Genomic DNA, 18,783 nt, shown 5'->3' with positions numbered 1-18,783 from the left:
CCCAGCCTTGTGAAGCAGAGAAAGCACATGGACTTGGGGCTCAGGAAGACTTGGATGTGAATCCCAGCTTCGCTACTTAGTCACCGTCTCATCTTGGACAAATGCCTTTATCTCCCTGTACCTCATTCGCAAAGCAGGGTGGTAATCACTCCTGGCAGGGTGGCTACGTGGACCGGGTGAGCTCACACAGGCCAGGACCTGCATGGAGCAGAGCGCTTGTAATTGTTAGTTTCTGCCTTTTGCCCTGTGCCTCTCTTAGGACAGGTGTCCTCTCTGCCTTGCGGACCGGCCACTCACCTCCTCCTCTGTGCAGTGGAGGGGCTGAGGCTGCCATCACTGTTAGGGGTCTCAGAGGTGCCAGTATCCAACCCCTCACAAACCATAAAACTGCACCCATAATTCCTAATGGCAGCACAACCTTCCTGACTGAAGGGGGCGTTGGGACGTGCCACCTTTGGGGAAGCCCACCCTGGTCAAACCCAGCTTGGTGGCTTGATTTGACCTCTCCATCTGGGGTTTGGCCAAAGCACTGTGGGAAAAGCCCTGGGTTGGGACATGATGCAGGAAAGGTGACCCAGGTCCTGGAGCTGTCCTGCCCACACTCTGGCAGGAGCAGCAGAGCAGTGCATTAGGACGGGCATAGAGGGGTGCTGGAATGAGTGGGGAGGGGCCAGGAGAACTCAGTGCCTGGTATGCGCTCCCCATACCCGCCTCGTGCAGGAAAGAGCAGTCATCCCAGGACACAGAAAGCTGCTAAGAAACATCCTCTCTGGGTTACTCTACCTCTGGGTCTGGTTTTCCATCCAAGCCAAAGTGGAGCGAGCTGTTTAAGCAGGAGCCCTGGGCATGGCAGCTGGGGACCGACGGGAGGGAGTTGTCACTCTGTGAGGTGACCCAGAAGGAAGCAAGTGCCCCTCTCAGCCCTCGGACTTGCCTCAGCATCCTTTGGTGAATATTCCCGTGTATGTGAGAAAGGCCCAAATTGGGACTACGTGTTATCGCCCCATCCCAAGCCCTCACACCACCAAACCACCCACCCACCTGATCTTTCTAACCCTCCAATCTAATCAAGGTGCTCTGGTCATACTCCTCCTTTGGCCCCGTCCCACAGGGTGAAGCCCAGGTGGGATTACACGGCCCCTCAGATCTGGTCCAGTCAACCTCTCCAGCCTGATCTCCTCCCCTGCCTGCATCCCTCTTCCAGCATCCTTTCTCCAGCCATATCAGGGTGCTCATGGTTCCCACCTCCAGGCCTCTGCCTGGCTGTAGCCTCTGCCTGAAGGCCTTCCCCTTCCTTTCTGCTGGGCAGAATCCTACTCTTCATCTCAGGTCCAGCAGCAAATGTCGTCATCTCTCAACCTTCTCGATTACCATTCCCTCCTCGGTGCTCCCCCATAGCACTTTGTCCATGACTTTGTTGTACTTATTCACTGGTCAGTCCACTGTTAACTGAGCCACAAATCTGAGCCAGGCCTGCACCGGGGCACAGAGTGATGAAGTTCCTGCTGATCCTGGGATAGCTCCTGGCCCACGGGAGAGGCAGACACTGCAGACAGTGACAGCACAGAGGAAAGGACGGAACTCGGCACAGCCTCCCACATTGCACTGCACCACAGCCTGGCTGTCTTGCTGCAACCACTGACTTGGGGACACTGCCTCTGGGTTGGGGCTCCTCAATGTCTGATTACCATCTGTGTCCCAATGAGAGCCGGGCCCAGGAAGGTGCACAGGAAAAATGTGCTGAAGTAGATGAACCTGGGATCTGAATGTTTCAAAGGGGACTTGGTCTTGATCCAAAGTCTTGCCATTTCAGTAGCTTACTTTCATAGCACAGTGGTGACACCCTTCTACATTCTGTGGTTTCATTTGCTCCTCAAATATGGGATAAGAACCGTCACCTCCATTTCATGATGCAGAAACTAAAACCTGGGCTGGGAAGATGACTTGCCCGAGGACACACTGCAAGTCAATGGGACAGGAAAGGCCAGAATGCAGGCCTCCTGCCTCCCAGCCCAAGCTCTGCCCCTTAGATCATACTATGAGGGGAGTGGGTGAGCCATGAGTTCTAGCCCCAGGCCTCCTCCACAGGAGACCCTTCTGGAGAAGGCACAAGCCACACACTGACTTGGGGTCCTTCCAGGCCAGTAGGAGTCTTGCTTCCAAGGGGACCCAAAACACCTCTGGGGAGAGGACTGAAGAATTCACGGCACCTTCAGCATCCACCTTGTTGCACTGCTCTTTCCCCAGAAATACATCACACCTGTCCCAACCTCCCAGCCTTCGCACATACCAGACCCCTATGTCCCCTGCAAACCTGGAAGCCACTAGCTTTACCTCAGTTTCCTAAAAGGCACCAAGCTCTTTTCAGCATCAGAGCCTCACCACATGCTGGTCTCTCTATCTGGAATGCTTTTCCTTCTACTCAGCCAACTCATGCCTCGGGGCTCCATGACTTTTTCTCAAGGTTTACTCCTATGGCCTTGAGTGGGTTGAACAAACGGCAGTGTTTCTAGGTCCCATCAGTGGCATTTGTCACATGCTGCCTTGGAACTGTGACTTCTGACAAGAAGAGATGGTAAAGACTTCAATGGCAGAGACTCCCTCTCCTCTTACGCTGTGAGCCCACACCCAGTTTGCTCAAGCTGTCCCCAAGGAATCCGTCTCTTCACTCACATGCTTTTTGCCCACACACCTCCCTTTACCCTCCACATCCAATAATTCATTCCACCACATTCCAGTAGATCTCACCTCCTCCTGCACTTTTCTCCAGACCAGGCCTTCTTTCCATCCTTCCACCACCATCCGAGCTCAGGGATCATTCTCTCTCACCTGGGTCCCTCCCGCAGGCTCCTCACTGCCCCCTAGCCTCTAGCCTCTCCCCACACTATGGCTGAAGGATTCTTAAAAACATAGGTGACCACTGGCATTTCCCTACTCGAAGCTATACCCCCTAATGTCTCAAGAGTGGCAGTCAAGAACCTTCCTAAGATCTAGTCCCAGTCTCATATCCCACAGCTGCCTGGGCTCCAGACACTGCAGGTGCCCTAACCCTGCCCCAAACATGCTGCCTTTTCTAAGACTTTATGCCTTACCCCTACACCCTCCGTCGTCTACAAAACTACTCATCAAAGGGCAATGAAAATAATTTTGGAACACTTTCTATGTACCTGGCACTATACTATTTTTTTCACTTTACCTCATTTAGTTCTCAAAGCACATCACAAAATAAGTGTTATTGTTCCCATTGTACAGATATGGAAACTGAGGTTCAAGAAAGGGAGGGCCAGAACTGGGCTCCGGGTTTGCCTGATTCCAGCTCTGCTGTGCACTAATCTCTCTGGGAAGTTCACCCAGCCCCCGGCCCGCAGCCCAATGAAAGGACCTCTCTCCTCTTGGTCTATAGCCAGAGGTTTCTCTCTTGCCCTAGCATTGCTGCCAGCATCCGTATGGCTGCCTCTCACTAACGTGAGCACCCCCAGGGCAGGGCCGAGACTGACTGGTTTGGGTCCCCAGCACTCAGCAATGTATAGATTCTCGGCGAAGTTTCTACAGAAACAGATGGAAAAGTAGAGGCAGCGTGAGGGCTTCAGGAGCCCACCCCTACCTAACTAAGCCCGATACAACCACCAATCAGAGGCGGGACCTCAGCATCTGTAGCCAAGGCGAGGCCTTGCCCAGAGGAAAACACAAACCCACGCCCGGTCCCGCCTGTCCTGCCCATGCCGGGGCTCCCGGCCCAAGTTCCTGCTGGCGGGCTGCACCAACCGCCGCGGGGGTGCGGCGAGGGGCGGGCGGAGGGAGCGGCAGGAATAACCAGGCAGCCCCTTGCAAGGAGGACTCGGCTTCGCGGGCCGCCCACCCGCGCCGAGCAGGGGCCTCCGAGCTGCTCTCCCTAGCCAAGCCGAGCCCGGCGCTCCCCATCCCAACGCAGCTGGTGCGGCAGAGGTTGGAACGGCCGACCCCGCCCCTGCCGCGTCGGCCCCGCCCCCTTATGAGGTTACAAAGTGCCGCGCGCCGAGCCGCGGGCGCAGTGGCCGTGGCCGTGGCCGTGGCCAAGGCTCCAATCTCGGCCGCCGCTCGGGCCCGTCTGGCCGCCCACCCCCCGCTCCCCGGGCCGTAGCCGCCCCCGCGCTCCCGTGCTCGGCGCGAAGCCCTGGCCCAGGCGGCCGGGGCACGGGCCAGGGGCGCGGGGTCAGGCGGCTTCACGCGGAGCCCCGACTGCACCGGCTTCGCCATGAAGACCCTCATAGCCGCCTACTCCGGGGTCCTGCGAGGTGAGCATCGGGCCCAGCTGACTGGAGGGAGAGCTTTGACTGAGGAGCCATGCTGTCCCGTGAGAGCTCTCGGAGCTGGGCTAAGGGTCTGGGACATGAGCTGTTACAGCACAGGGTCTGCAGGGCCTTGCGGGCTTTCTCCTGGGGCAGTGCAGCTGCAAGAAGGTTTTCAGGAAAGGATGTGATGAAAGGCTCTAAGGCAGGCAGGAGTGTGTTGGTCAGGTGGCGGCACGTTGCTGGAGGACAGGCCGCTATGGGGGCCGAGGTCCCAACCCCTTTCTTTTCTTTTTGGGATGGTTTGCCGCCCTCTCCCCCACCATCACTACCATTCTTCCCCCCAACTCACCTGGGTCTGAGATGAGGTTAGAATAATGGTTACCGGGTCTGATCCAGGCAACCTGGCATGGTAATCATGTGGGCGCATTCTCCACTCTGGCACTCATCGATTTTGGGGACCTCTGTTACATCACTTCTCTTTCTCCAGCCTGTGAGATGGAGTGATAGCTGAGAACTCCTCTCCAAGCCCCAGCATTGCTCCTGGCCCCTGGCAGTTCCCACCCTCTCTCCTCACCTGGTGGATTAAGCTGTGAGGCACTGGATGGGGCAGAGCGGCAAGGGTTTTGCAATCCCCTGAAGCAGCCACCAGACAAGGAACATGCCTGGCTGGGACAGGTGTGCTCGCACTGTCTCCTTCCTCACACCCATTCTTCAGCCCAGGCTTGGGAGCCCACTCAGCAGCAACTGTGAGCCTGGCACACTTAGAAGGTGGGGCAGAGGACCCTGGGTGCCCTCCAGTGTGGCCCGGGCCCCTGTTCCACCGGTGTGCAACTGAGGCCCTCCGTGAATCAGGGGCAGAGTGGAGATCAAACTCCAGAGCTTTGCCCCCTCAAGGAAGAGCATCCCTTCCATGTCCCCCACCTCTCACCTGTACTTGGAGAAACTGAGATGGGAGGAGGCATGACCCACCCAAGGTTTCCTTAACAGGTGCCTTGGCCAGGGGATTAAATACAAATCCAGGAGAGCCTGGGACATTCTCACAGCTGTCCTGGTCTTGCTTGAATCCTCCCTCCCTCCACCTAAGTCTTTATTCTGCTTGCTGAACCTCTCCTACTTAGGATTTTTCTTCAGTAACTAACAGTAGCCTACTCGACCCATCTTCATTATAAAAATAAAACATATGAATTATTGGAATTTTGAAAAATATAGAAAAACAGGAAGAAAATTTAAAACTGCTGGTTAATTGACTCTCCAAAAATAGCTTCCTAAGAGCATTTTAGTATATTTCTTTATAGTTTTATTTGTACACATTATTTAGATAAAGTTCAAAGCGTGATGTAGATATAGTTCTGAATCCTGTTCTCTCCCTCTTAATGTTAAATCATGAGTATTTCCTTCTGGTACTCCAAGTCACTTATAATATTCTAGTGGCTTCTAGGTAAGCACCCTGGAGCTGTATCACAGGTTAACCGTGTCTGGGGCATTGGCGTTGTTCCCCGTGTGACTATTGGTGTGATTAGCTGCCCCTCTTGGTCTGGGTGCTGCTCGTTGCCCTTGGAGAGGTACCGAGCTGCTGTCACCATCTTCGGGACAAGCAGCCTGAGCTGCCCAGACACCCAGCCCTACAGCCTCTGGCAGCCCCTTCTCTCACTTAAAAGAGCTTGTCTGTTCACCGTGCCATTTAATGCCCATAACAGGGGAAGGAAGGGACCTAGCCATGTTCATGCTTTTAAAAATGCTTTTGTCTCCAGAGAATGGGATAGGGATGCTCTCTGTGGTGGTCCTTCCTGGAGATCCCCTTCCCTCACCTCTGCTGTCCACAGGCTGTGAACTCTATCTTCCAGGAGCAGGCGACCCTGACCTCCTCATTTTTGACCTAGGATTTGTAGTTCAGGAGGACTTCCAGTGAATGATTGTGACCAAGTCACTTACTATCCTGTCAGGAGCATTTCTCCATGTTGTTATCAGGTCTTGAAAACATTAAAAAAAGAAAAAACTGGCTGCAAACCATTCCATCATGGGATGTAGCAAGGGCTGGTATGAAATGCAAACCAATTACTTTAGGTGTCTGGGCTCCGCTTTGGTGAAAGACTTGGGTGGGGAAGGGAGAGAGCTGAAGGAAATCTTGTGTTATCTGGCATCTCCATTAGACCTGCTTTCTACATCCTTGGTCTTTGAAGACACTCCCCAGTGGCCTGGTTTGCCTCTGCCAGTGAGGTCCCATTGTTGGGAGGTGGTGAACACCCTGTTGGTGGTAGTATTCAAGGAGAGCCATGGCTTCTGTGAAGGGAATACCTGTGATGGGTGAGATTGAAATAGATACCTTGGTGTCTGGTTTCTTGACCAAAAGCAAAGGCCAGCTGTGGGTGCATGGGTAGGTGGGTGTGTGCTGGAAGTGTCGGGGAGACAGGCGTCTCTGTTGGTATCTTCTAATATCTGAAGGATTTACCTGTGCCAGGGGTGGAGAATGCAGAGTTAGTCATATTCGCATCCCTGCCTTTGCCCCTGGATGTGAGGCTCTTCAGGTCAAAGCCCTCTGGTGCCTGCCTCTATCCCCAGGGTTCACCACAGGACCCAGCACGAAATGGTGGCAGCCCAGTAAAATCCTGAGCTGATTTGCTCTGTGAGGCTCCGAAAAGCAAGGCCAGGAACAGGGGTGGCATCATGGGGGGCAGATTTGATGTAATGGAGGAATCCTTTCTGATAGCTATTGAGGATTGCAACAGGTTTGGTGTGGGTGGGGATGGAGCTCTCCATCACTGGGAGTGTGCAAGCAGGAACTTGGTAGGAGGTGGAACTAAGAGGCTGGATTGTTGGAGGCTAACTCTGGAACTCAGGATTGACAGTCACCTAACCCAGTCCTAAATCATAGGATGAGAACATCATTCTCATGTTCCTCCCTCTCCCAATTCTTTATAGCTTTCTTTCCTTGCATACACCACTTCCCCAAATGCACAAACGCCACTTTGGGGCTATCTGCGCTACTGAGGGCTCTTCTGGGCTGGGAAAGGAGAGCCAAGAGTAATATTTTATTAGCAGCCTAGGTGATTCACTAGCCAGTGTGGAAATCCTGCCACACCCCCATCCTCCCACCCCTGATTTCAGCAACAAGTACTTGAGTCATAAAATCAAAGCTCTCTGGGAACGCTGCATCTGGCACGGCCCTCACATAACAGATGGGACACTGAGGGGCCCAGAGAGAAGGGACTGGACCAGGGTTATCAAAGCCAGGGTTAGAACCCAGATCCATCTCCCAGTCGTTGGCCACCAAGAGAGAAGTGTGGTGAAGCCGTGAAGGGCTGCGTGCAGGGCTCTCGCCACTGTAGGTGGTCGTTTCTTGAATGAGTGTAGGTTGCTCCCAGACCATGATGGGAGTGGCAGATCACCCCTTGCCAAGCTTTTTCAGGAGGCTCCCCCAACTTGCCTTGATGAGTACATGCACCACGAGCCCCAGAGTTTTGAGGCCAGGGGAACAGCCAATTGCCCCTCATCATACTCCAAACCTTCCAAACTCCTCCTTGTGGCCGTGGAGCCCCTGTGAGCAGTCCTCACAGCCTCACAACCTCGTCTCCTACCATGTCGTGCTCTAGAACTGCCCGGGGTCTTCCAGTTCCCCCAGCATTCCCACCAGTTCAGTCCTGCCTCAGGGCCTTTGCATGTGCTGCCCTCTGCCCAGGTCACTGCATGGCTGGCTTCCAACCATTCAGTCTCCTCTCAGAGGCCTTCTCTGACCACACCATCTGGAGAGCCGCCCCATCTTGTTTTATTTTTTATAGCCCCTCTCATTACCTAAATTCTCATGTGTACTTATCTGTTTAGGTGATTGTCTCCCCCAGAAGAATGTCAGCCCTTTGGGAACAGGGACCCTGTCTGTCTTTCTCAGTGTTTGTCCCAGCATTTAGCACAGTGCCTGGTGTATAGTAGGTGCTCAGTAAATATTTGTTGAATGAATGAATCATTAATGGGACCTCAGCCCTCCTGAGCACTGCTCCTTCCTCTTGGCAGGAAGCCCTGCTTTTTGCTTCAGTGTGATTTCTCAATTCTTCCTCAGGCCTCCTCTGTGCCCACCCGTGCTGGGTGCTGGGCCTGCAGCTGTTCCCTGCTCTGGAGACACCACAGTCTCACGAGGAGCCGGTTCCAGGGCTGAGTGCCGAGGGCGGGGGGCTCACCACAGTTTCCCCCATTACTTCCAGGGCTTAGAAGCCAGAGAGCCAGGATTCCAGCCCTGGCTTCACTTCTGCTCTGGATATCTCACTCCCCCTAAATGGAAAATAGGATCAGAAAATCTCAAACTCTCAAAGATGTGAGGGTTTAGGTTAACACGAATGGAAAGCGCTTTGTAAACTAACTTGTGACTCGCCTGTTAGTCCTTGTCATTCATTTTGTGTGACACGTGCAACAGCCTCCAACACTATGGGGAGTGGCAGACTCAGCTCTGGGACATCCGGGAAGGCTTCTCACAGTGGGGACTCGCGTGTGGGCCCTTCAGTTTATTGATGGAGCACCTCTGTGTGTCAGACTCTGTGCTGCACACAGGTCAACCCATGGTCCCTGCCTTTGAGGAAGTGAGACTAGGGGGATGACAGTGCACAGTGGTCCACATAGTGAAAGGGGAAGGAAGCATGGGTGGAGGCCTGGAGGCGAGGGTTAGGCAGCTAAATCATCCTGGGGTCAGGGAAGGCTTCCCGGAAGAGGCGACAGTCAATCTGAATATTGAAAGATGAACAGGTGTTACCAAGACAGGCAAGAACCTTCAGGTACCGGGACCAGAATAAATAGAGACATGAGATTTGTGTGGGAGGGAAAGTCTGACTGCAGGGTCTCTGGGCTACCAACCTGAGCTGAGGTCCTGGTGTGCTGAGAGACAAGGGAGAAAGAGGTTGCTGTATCCAGGCCTGGGGTGGCTTGCCTATGCCCTTTGCAGGGGTTGGGGGTGGAGATTTGAGAGCTGCTGGGAGAGGCCCCTGGTGCACAGAGCTTCTTGGCCTCCACCACTTCTGGAGCCTCCTGGGTGTGGAGTTGCTGCTGGCAGTTTTGAGGGTTTAGGGCTAGGAGTCTCAGTATCGTCATCTATAGAACGGGCAAATGCATGATAAGAATATCTGCCCAGGTTATGGTGCAGACCCAAGGAAGCTGAACACACAAACCCTTTGGGCAAATCGACAGAAGCAGGAGATGTGAATTCATTTCACTATTAGAGCAGATTTAGTGGCCAGGAGGCTCACCCTGCATCTGCTTCCCGTGTGACCTTGGGCAAGACCCTGCCCTCTTGGGGCCTCAGCCTCCTCGTCTGTACAGTAAGGAGGGCTGCATAAGGCAGCCCCCTTGCGTTCATTCCAGCTCTGCTGCGGAAGTGTGATTCTGATCATGCCCCTGATGGCTGTGGGATCCTGGGGGTCAACCTCCTACTCATTCTTGTCCCCGACTTGTCCTTGTGAAAATGGGCTCATGTCCTGCTTGGGGCCCAGGTAAGTGCCCCAGAAGAACCTAGCTCCCCACACTTGCCCATGTATTGTGATAAGGGCCTATTTTGAGGACTCCTTGGTGGTGACATACCCACAAGCTGGTGATGTTGCCATGGCAACCCCTCCCACTTCAGTAGCTATTTTTTTAATGTGTCAGAAGGTGGGGGTAGTAGAGAAAGCAGGCCATTGGGGTCCTCAGCAGTCACCTCCAGGGTCCTCCAGGGACACCTTTGGGTCAGATGTCCCAGTGGGCCCTGTTTTAAGGACACCTAATTTGCTTTAAGGTTACCTACTTAAAGAACACCTAACCCTTAAAGGGGAGATTATTAGTCTTTCGAGAAAAGAAATCACCAGTGGATTGGGACCAGGTGAATGGCTGGCTAGTTGCCTCGGGGCCCTTAGCCACCATCTGAAGCTGGTGGAGGGAATGGAAGGGGTGGGCAGCAAGTTTCCCTGCTTTCAGGATGGAGCCCAGGACTCCTCAGCCTGGCATTTCCAGTTCTCCATGGCTCACTCCCCTGCACGTTCTCGACTAGCTTCACCCATTCACACGGTTGCTATGCTTCAACCTGGTTGAACTATTTGCAGTTAATTCCTCAAAGTTGTGCGCTCTCTCCCTTCCAGGCCTTTTTCAGTGCCATTTGTGGGACTCTAGTACCTGGGGTCCTGACCCTGCACCTCCCTCCTGTCAGCCTGGCAAACTTACTCATCCTTTACATCTCACCTGAGCCATCCATGACAGCATCCTCCAGGCCACTTGGGTACCTCCCGTGGATTCCCCGGCCCTGGCTTACCCTCTGTGCCTCGTTGTTCACAGCCCTGTCTCCCCAGCCATAGCTGAGGTGGGCAGCCCCGGGGCGGAGCTCTTCCTCCTACAAGAGCCCAAGAAGCAGAGGCAGGGCAGAGTGGCAGCTCCCACCCTAGAGCAGCGCCTAGCCTGTCCTGTAAAGGATACTCAGAAAGTACTCGCTGAATGAATGTTAATGTTTGGCCTCCACCCTTCTCTCCCTCCTTCTGGAACCTTCCACCGTTGCCCCTGCCTTTAATCGTGATCCCTCCAGCTAGAGGAGACCTTTCCCTCCTGATTCCCCAGAAAGTTCCCCTTTGACCCTCTGCCATGGCACAGGTCCATCATCTCTGTTCTTGTCCAGGCCCTGTTTATTCATCGCAGGTCCCTCGAGCATCCAGCTGGCAAACATTGACCAAGCATCTGCTCTGTGCCTGACCCCATGCTGGGCACAGGGACCCAGATGAGCAAATGCACACTCTCTCCCAGAATGAGAAAGGCTGAGTGCAGGGTGAGGTGGGGCACATGGGGTGGGGGAGGAGGGCTTCCCTGAGGAAGAATCGGCCAGGAAGGATGAGGCCCATCTCTGACGGACCAGCTTTCAGGGCCTGGTAGGTACCCAGTAAGTGTGAGCTCAGTGACTGAGCAGATTGGGCCTGGAGGTGACAGGACTGTGTTTGGAGGGATGGCAGGCAGGGCCAAGAGTGTAGGGAGACTTCCTCGAGGGAAGAAGGGTCTGGCTGAGCATGTGGTAAGGCAGAGAACGGGCACAGCTTCGTGTGCAGGGCTAGTTGGAGCCCAACCCAAGGCTGGGCCTCTGAGATCAACAGGCATGACCCTGCAGAGCCATGACTGTCCCCCATCATCACACGTGAGGACTCCTGCTGAAAGGTGCTTGGCGGGGAGGGGACCCGGAAGAGAGCTTGCCTCTGGCCTTGAAGACGTGGCATTTCTTTGGCACTTGGACTAGCTTCCTGGACCTCAAAGGGTCTGCCAGGAGTCAGAATGTCCATCTCTCTGCCTCTGGCTCCCCTATCCACCTGGGCCCAGCCCTCTGGAGGAGCTTGGGGCGACTTCCTCACTGTCCACTTAGCAGCTGCTGGACCAGGGCAGAGCTTAGGTCGGGCTGGGCCCAGGTGTGGCATCCTTGGGGCTGCAGATGTGAGCAGGGCGACTCCCCCACTCGGGAACCTGTGGCGGCTGTCCACATCCCTGTGACCTCTCTGGCACCTTTCTAGCTCTCTAACAGAGGTGCCAGACGCTGTTTGCCCCTTTGCCATAAGTTGTTTGGATTCCTCCCAACAATTCTGGATCATAACAAAGGAGGATGCCGAGTCTTCGACAGGGGAAGTGACTTTCAGGGTCTCACACTAAATAATAGTCAGAGCCAGGGTTTGAATCCTAAGTCTACTGAGGCCAGTGCCTCTGCCCCAAGGCAAGGCAGGGGTTGTGAAACCCACTAGACAGGAGAGGAAACCCAGGCTTACTTGGTAATTACCCCCCATTCACCCGGGTCTTTACTTTTTATGATACTCTTGCCTATACATCATCTCATTTAATTCTCCCAAGAATCTGGCAAGGTAGGTATTAGTCCCACTGTACAGACGAGGAAACTGAGGCTTGCAGAGGAAGTGACTCACCAAGGCTGCACTTCCTGCGAGTTGGAGGTCAGGTTCTCCTGATGCCCGTCCGCCTGTCCTCTGCACCTTCTCCAGGCTGGTGAGCCCCTTCCCAGGATGCCAGTAGCTAAGGAGGGTAGAGGAGGCAGTGTGGGCCACCCAGAGGCCTGACCCAAGAATGTCATGTGTGCTCCAGTGTCCCTGTGGAGGGGAGTCAGCCTTGCTCCATGCCTCCCCTCCACAGGGGAGGATCCTCTTGCCTATCCCTCTAGCTTATTTTTCTTCATAGCTCTCATCACTGCCTGATGTTACATCCTACATTTATGTGTCGGTGCTTTGTCTCTCCCTCAGCAGAATTTAAGCCCCCTAACAGGTGAGAGTTGACCTGCTGCATTCACTGCTATCTCCCTGGTGGCTGGCACAGTGCTGGGCACCTCAGAAGTGCTCCATGCTTATCCCTGTCCCCACCCACCTCTTCCAGGAGCCTACTTTGGGCTGCTTGAGCCCTTTCCATCTTTCCTATTCTCAGCATCTGTTTTGGGTAAATGTGAACCCCTGTTCCTGGGTCACCGAACATTCTGGGTTTGGGCCTGCCTCTTTGTAACTCCATCTGAGTCTCTATTCCGGCAGTTGCCCCCAACCCCGAGTGCCCACTTTCCTCCTCTTCGCCTCCCAGATCTTGTCTTCCAGGCCCTGCTGAGGCCTCGCCACCTCCTTGGAGCCTCCCGGGCCAATGCCCCCACTCTGCTCCCTCTCCTCGTAACACACAACCTCATGAGCACACACATCTTGAAAACCTTTGTGTTTGCTCATCAATTCCCCTCCCACGCTGGTCAGTGGTAAAAGCCATGATGAGAGCTAATCACCTAACAGGTGTCAGTCACCTAAGAGATGCCAAATGGACCTACATGCATTTTTTATTTTTATTTATTTTTTTTACCTTCCCAACCACCCTGACAGGTAGGGGTTCTTACCTTCACTTTACAGATGAGAAACTAAAGCTGAGAGGGGCTAAGTGACTTGCCCCAGGTCACAGAGTTATGCAGGGCCAGGGCTGGCCCAGGGCCCTTTCTCAGATTACGGGGACTGGGGCTCAGACGCTGCCCCCTCAAGCCTGTGCGAGAGGAAGCCCTGGTTGCATCAGTCCTGGATGCGGCCTGGTCACTTTACCATCAGATGTTGGGCAAAGAGGCGATACACACCCATCCCCACCTGCCATGAAACTTGGGACATGGTTGGGACAGAGAGGCAGCCCTCCCTTCACCAGGGGTGTGTTCCTGAAGTCGGGGTGTAGTGTGTAGTGTGTAGTGTGTAGCTTGTGTAGTGGGGACCAGCCCTCAAGAGCCTGGCATCATGGAAATGATGAGGGACTCAGAACTCAAATGCCTGCCGAGAGTCCTGGCCACCTATACCCTGACCTCAAGCAAGTGGCTTAACATCTTTTGGCCTCACCTTGCCTCAGTTTCCATCTCTGTAAAATGGGGCTGCCCATCCCTGCCTGTCTACCTTCCCGGAGAGTGCTGTGGGGCAGGGAAGCTCCGTATAGACATGGGGGCAGGGGGTTCCTCTCTGGGGGTAAGAGAGCTGCTCTGGGCCTCTCTGGCAGCTCCACTCCCTCTGCCCTCCCCAAGTCCAGGAGCAAAGGAGCTGTATAAAATAAATGGTGAAATCAGTGGTGCCCTGGAGCAGCTATTTGGATTGGTTACTGCCAGTTTCCCTTCATAGAATGAGTCTAGTTACTCTGTGGCCTGTCTCGTCTTCCTTCATGAAAATAAGACATCTGTAGGAAGTGGGTTCTGTTCTTATCGTGGGATGAGGGAAACTCATGCTCAGAGAGGGCGAGAGAGGCTCACTCCCCCACCCCATCTCTGGGGTCCTCAGTGATAGGGCTGGGGGCCTTCCTGTCAGGCAGCTCAGTCTGACCTGGGCATCCAGGCCTTCAGCTGCCTCTGGGACTTCGGCATTTGTTGATTCATGCAATAAACCCCTATGAGCTCCTTCTCTCGCCAGCCTGGCTGAGCTCTGGGCACATGGATGAATCAGGTACCAGCCCTGGAACCCAGGAGACGCTGGCCAAGGAGGATGACCAGAAATAGACACTGGCTGCAGTGGGACCGGCGCTGAGAGGGTGCGCAGAGAGTGCAGTGTGCTGGCGGAGGCTGGGGGAGGGGTGGCGAGAGAGCAGATTGGAGCTGAGACTTGGCCAGGCTGTGGCAGTGGTGACATCTGATTGTAGCACTGGCATCTCTTACCAGCTTCTGCAGGACCTCTCCCAGCCAAAACTGGGACAGAGGAGATGCTGAGAGCTGAGTGGTGAGATCTGGCAATGACCTGGGGGTGCCCAGCTGAAGCCCCACTTCCCATCTGCCGAACAGCTGTACCAGGGCTGTTGCAGGGTGGTGAGCCTCTAGGTGGTATCCTCAGGAGGGTGGACACCAGAATCCAAGCAGTCAGAGAGATCATAAAATTCATCCTCCCCACCACCATTTTATATATGGGGAAACCAAAGCCCAGAGAGGTGAAGTGACTTGGCCAAGGTGACACAGGAGTTGGTGGTACAACTGGGACTGGAACCCCAAGGCCTGCTGCCATTTAACTTACTGCACAAGATGCCTGCTCCTCTAGAGGAAAATAGGTCATGCATTTTCTCCTGTCGCCTCCCAGCCTTCCCCCACTTTCTTTTGGGGAGAAGAGAGAAGGAACGTGGGGAGACCTGCAGCACAGGGACAGAACGCAGGCCTAGAAGTTAGGCCTGAATTGAGTCCAACTTTGCCACCCTCTGGCCAAGTGACCTTGGCTGTGTCACTTCCCTGAGCCTTTATCACCATCAAAATGGCAGTGATGATGCCAAACTCACAGGACTGGTGAGGAACCAGAGTGCCTATGGAAGTGCATTGGAGGCCCTGAAGCTGCATGGGCCGTGCGGGCCGCCTACCTGTCACCCAGCCCTACAGAGAGAGAGCCAGGGGTTGGGGAGGGGGGCCTGAGGATCAGCCAGAGCAGAGACCTGCTCGTCCTTTTGCACAGCAAACCTTGCTGAGTGTTGACTCTGGGCCAGGCTCCGAGAGGCCACTGGGAACCAAGCCATGGATCAGACCCAGGCCCTTGGGCAGCTCCCAGTGTGATGGGAGAGCGGACTTGTAATCAGCAGTCGGTACCAGGTGAGGGGCTGTGGGAACCTGGAATGGGGACTCCAGTCCTCTCTTATTTCTCTGTTCTGCTGGCCTCTCCCAACTTCATCTACTGACAGTTTCTCTCCAAGATGGGTGGGGGCTGGTGAGATGGCCCTAGAGGGTTCCACGCTTGCATGGGCCTTAGAGCTGATAATCCCAGAGAAGGAAAGGTGACCTCTCTCCAAAGGCTCGCCTGTTTGGGTTTTGAAGGACGAGCTGCCTTATCTCATTGTTGGGGGTCATCAGGTGGGCAAGGCAAGGAGCGGCTTTCTAGGCAGGGGAGCAATGACTGGATATTTCTTAGATCCACAGGGGGCTTCCACTGGGCCTGTGGTTCAGCATCCTGGGCAGGCCAGCTCCCAGGGCTGGGCTCTGTGGTCAGCCAGGTCGGGATGGTCTGGCCAGGAGGCAGCCGAGTGGGCCCAGGCCTGAGGGACACAGAGGGGCAGCACCTCCCGGCCTCCCCCTCCAGGCAGCCCCCTCACTGTGCCGCCCGCAGGAACACCTGCCACTCCTCAGTGGACTTTGCATTTCCTAGTTGGTTGCAGCGCGGGCTATGGGCGGTAGTTGGGCCGAGGCAGGGAGGACAGACCGGGGAGTGTGGGAAAAGCCTAGCTCTGGCCAAGCTGCCCCGGGGCTTGTGGGAGCCCTTCAGGCCTTCTCCTTCTGTGTGGATAATAGGGTGACGGTTGAATAAGACAGTCTACATTTCCTGCACCCTGACTTTAGCTAATTGTGAGAGACCTGTAATAGCAGATGGACTTGGATTAGGAAACAAGGAAGAATTTTCCAGTTGTTTCAGTGGGGGATGTGTCACCAATGTGGACTTACTCTGCGTACCCCACCTCCAAAGCAGGAGAGCTCCATGTAGCGAGTGCGACCAGCTCGTTGGTCCTGACCCAAAGGCAGGGGCTAGACAGCCCTTTCTCTGAGCACTCCTTAGACATTCCTCAAGCACTCTTTGGGGTCCTGTTTGCAGTAGGAAGTGGTCAGATGAGACAATGTCTGATGCCTTTCCTTCCATCACCTTTTTTCCCCTGCCCAGTAGAAGGTGGAGGCCCCCAGCTCCTCCCTGCATCCTACCCCCACCCCAAGCTTACCCTACCTAAGACTTTGGACTGAGTGTCCTGTTAAAATGCAGATTTTGGTTCAGTAGATCCAGGCTGGGGCCCTGCATTTCTAAACAGCTCCGAGACCAGACTCTGAGTAGGAAGGTGCTGGAGAACATTCTATCCTCTCTGCAGCCAAGGCACCCAGCCTGCCCCAGACCCAGGGCAGGGACTCGTCTACCATGGCCCCTGCTTCCCTTCATCCCGCACATTCCCAGTGGCTAGGGAATGACTTGGCAGGCCGGCCCTTGGATTGGGGTTCAGGCCTATGCCTGACCTTACTTCCCTCCCGCCTGTACTCCCCCAGTACACTCTCCCCACTTCTGAGCACAGGCCACCCTTGGACCTGCTGTACCCTGAGCAGGGGGCAGGGATCCTGGGTTCTGGCCCTGGCTAGGTAACCCTAGACAAGTCACTGCTCCTGTCCTCAGCGTCCCCAAATGTTCAGTTGGGCTGTACCAGATGACCCCAGAGGGCCCTCGGGCTCCAGGATGGGGTGTTGGAAAAGTGTGAAGGTAGAAACGGCTGTGATGGTAGGATATTTGCGTAGAGGGCGAAGGAGCAGTTCTGCGCTAAACCCCTGGCATGCCTGTGTAGCTCAGCCTATCATCTGCTTGGGTGAGTTCACATACGTCCACCTCCGCCCCAGGTGTCCTGTGGAGCGGTAGATGCTGCTGGGCACCCAGTATGTGCCATGCCCTGGGGATGTGGCTGTGCGCCCTCGAGGTCTTGCCTGAAGTCGCATAGCGAGTGGAGCCACGGTTGGCGCTGGGATCCGACTCTTCCGCCGTGCCAAGCCCCCTCCTTCTGCTCCATTAGACCAGGTGAAGGGGACAGGACTGATGTGTCTGCCTTGAGGCCTGGTGTTATTTACATGCTTCCCGAAAGTCAAAGTAATTGTTAACTTTCGGCAGATGAGGGTTGTGTCCCTTTCTAATCTCTGCTGTAACCTTGTTGAAATACAGATTTTGAAGAAACACAAGGGCTTGAGTGTAAGCCCTTATGCCGCTCGCCCTCCCACTTCCGCAGTAGGCCAGGGAGAAAGGTCACGAGACCCTCAAGGACAAGATTGTGACTCAGCGGGGGGCCTGGCAGAGTGGGTCGTGTGAAGGAATGTTTGACCGGCACACGGTAGGTAGGCAGTCGGTGAGGATGTGCTGAGCAAAGAGGGTGCAGTTGGGGCTCAGCTCATGTGGAGGTTTGAAGGGGGGCACTCCTTTGGCCCAGCTGCCAGAAGGAATGGGCTATGTCAGGAGCCTCGCCCATGCTCTCCCCCAGCGCTGCCTCTCCTGCAATCGCCAGGCTTTCCGGTCCCTCTGCCCATCAGCCACTGGAGTCCAGGGCGTCATCCTGGGGCCACGGCCACAGAGCCAATTAACTGGGCACATCTTGTCCTAACTTATAGGCTTGGCACTTGCTTGGTAGCAAACAGAATTGCAGCCCTCAGTGTTCCGAAGCTCACTGGCCACTGGAAGCAGGGGTTCCTGGCTGGTTCCTCTCTGGGCCCCAAGCTTTGGGCACTGAGATGAAGCTCAAAGTGTGAATCCCTCTGAAGGTGGTATCAGTGGCATTGGCGGTGGGGCAGGAGGGCTCAGCTCACTGGGAAAGGGTATTAGTCCTGGAGATACAGGGGTGGGGCGTGGGTCAAGGATTGGGGGTGCGCAAAGTACACTTGGAGGAAAAAAACATTGCAGGTTGGATGTTGGCCCTCTGTCCTTGGCCTCACAGACACAGAGAGCAAAGATTAAATATTTGTACTAGATCCAGATAAAGGATAAAGACAGGAGTTTGATTGGGGTGAAGGGGAGGGAAGAAAACTGGCAACTATGGCAAGCCTCCCCCTAGCCTCTTTGGATACCCTGTTTGTTCTCCAAAATGACCCTTTGAGGGGGGACATCATTCCCGTTGGGTATATATAGAAACTGGGGCACAGGGAAGCAAAGCATGTGAGCAGCCCAGAATTATCAATACAAAACTGTTGTGTGGCAGGGCTGGGATGTGAGTCCAGATCTGTCTGATGTGTTGGCCTGTGCACCTCTCGTGTCTAGGAAGGTGTCTGTGGGAGATGGCTTGATCATGGGGACTCTGAGGCTGGAGGGAAGGGTGGACAGGCTGACATCTCTCTTCTGTCGCAGGCACTGGCTCCAGCATCCTCTCCGCCCTCCAGGACCTCTTCTCCATCACTTGTCTCAATAGGTCCAAGGTGGAAAAGCAGCTACAGGTCATCTCGGTACTCCAGTGGGTCCTGTCTTTCCTCATGCTGGGTAAGCCGGGGCTTAGAGGGTGAGGGCAGGCAGGGGCCACCTCCCCAGCAGATGTTGGAGAGGTGAGGGGTAAAAGCGTCCTCGCACCTCCCACC

General features: G+C 54.9%; 1 protein-coding gene across 1 annotated transcript in view; it reads left to right on the top strand.

The window, feature by feature from the left end:
* The first annotated feature begins 4,030 nt into the window (after positions 1 to 4,030).
* DGAT2 (diacylglycerol O-acyltransferase 2) overlaps positions 4,031 to 18,783 on the top strand; it is a 32,371-nt gene continuing 17,618 nt past the window's right edge. Inside the window, exons 1-2 of the mRNA XM_082844533.1 lie at positions 4,031 to 4,274; positions 18,560 to 18,688. Of these exons, the coding sequence (XP_082700659.1) occupies positions 4,235 to 4,274; positions 18,560 to 18,688 (169 nt within the window). The 5' untranslated portion in view covers positions 4,031 to 4,234. The remainder of the gene's footprint in view (positions 4,275 to 18,559; positions 18,689 to 18,783) is intronic.

The sequence above is a fragment of the Leucopleurus acutus genome (assembly GCF_964270905.1).
Source record: "Leucopleurus acutus genome assembly, chromosome: 8".
In the NCBI taxonomy this organism is placed as follows: domain Eukaryota; kingdom Metazoa; phylum Chordata; class Mammalia; order Artiodactyla; family Delphinidae; genus Leucopleurus; species Leucopleurus acutus.
The sequence above is the reverse complement of the archived record's forward strand: the minus strand, read 5'-3'. Positions and strand labels throughout refer to the sequence as shown.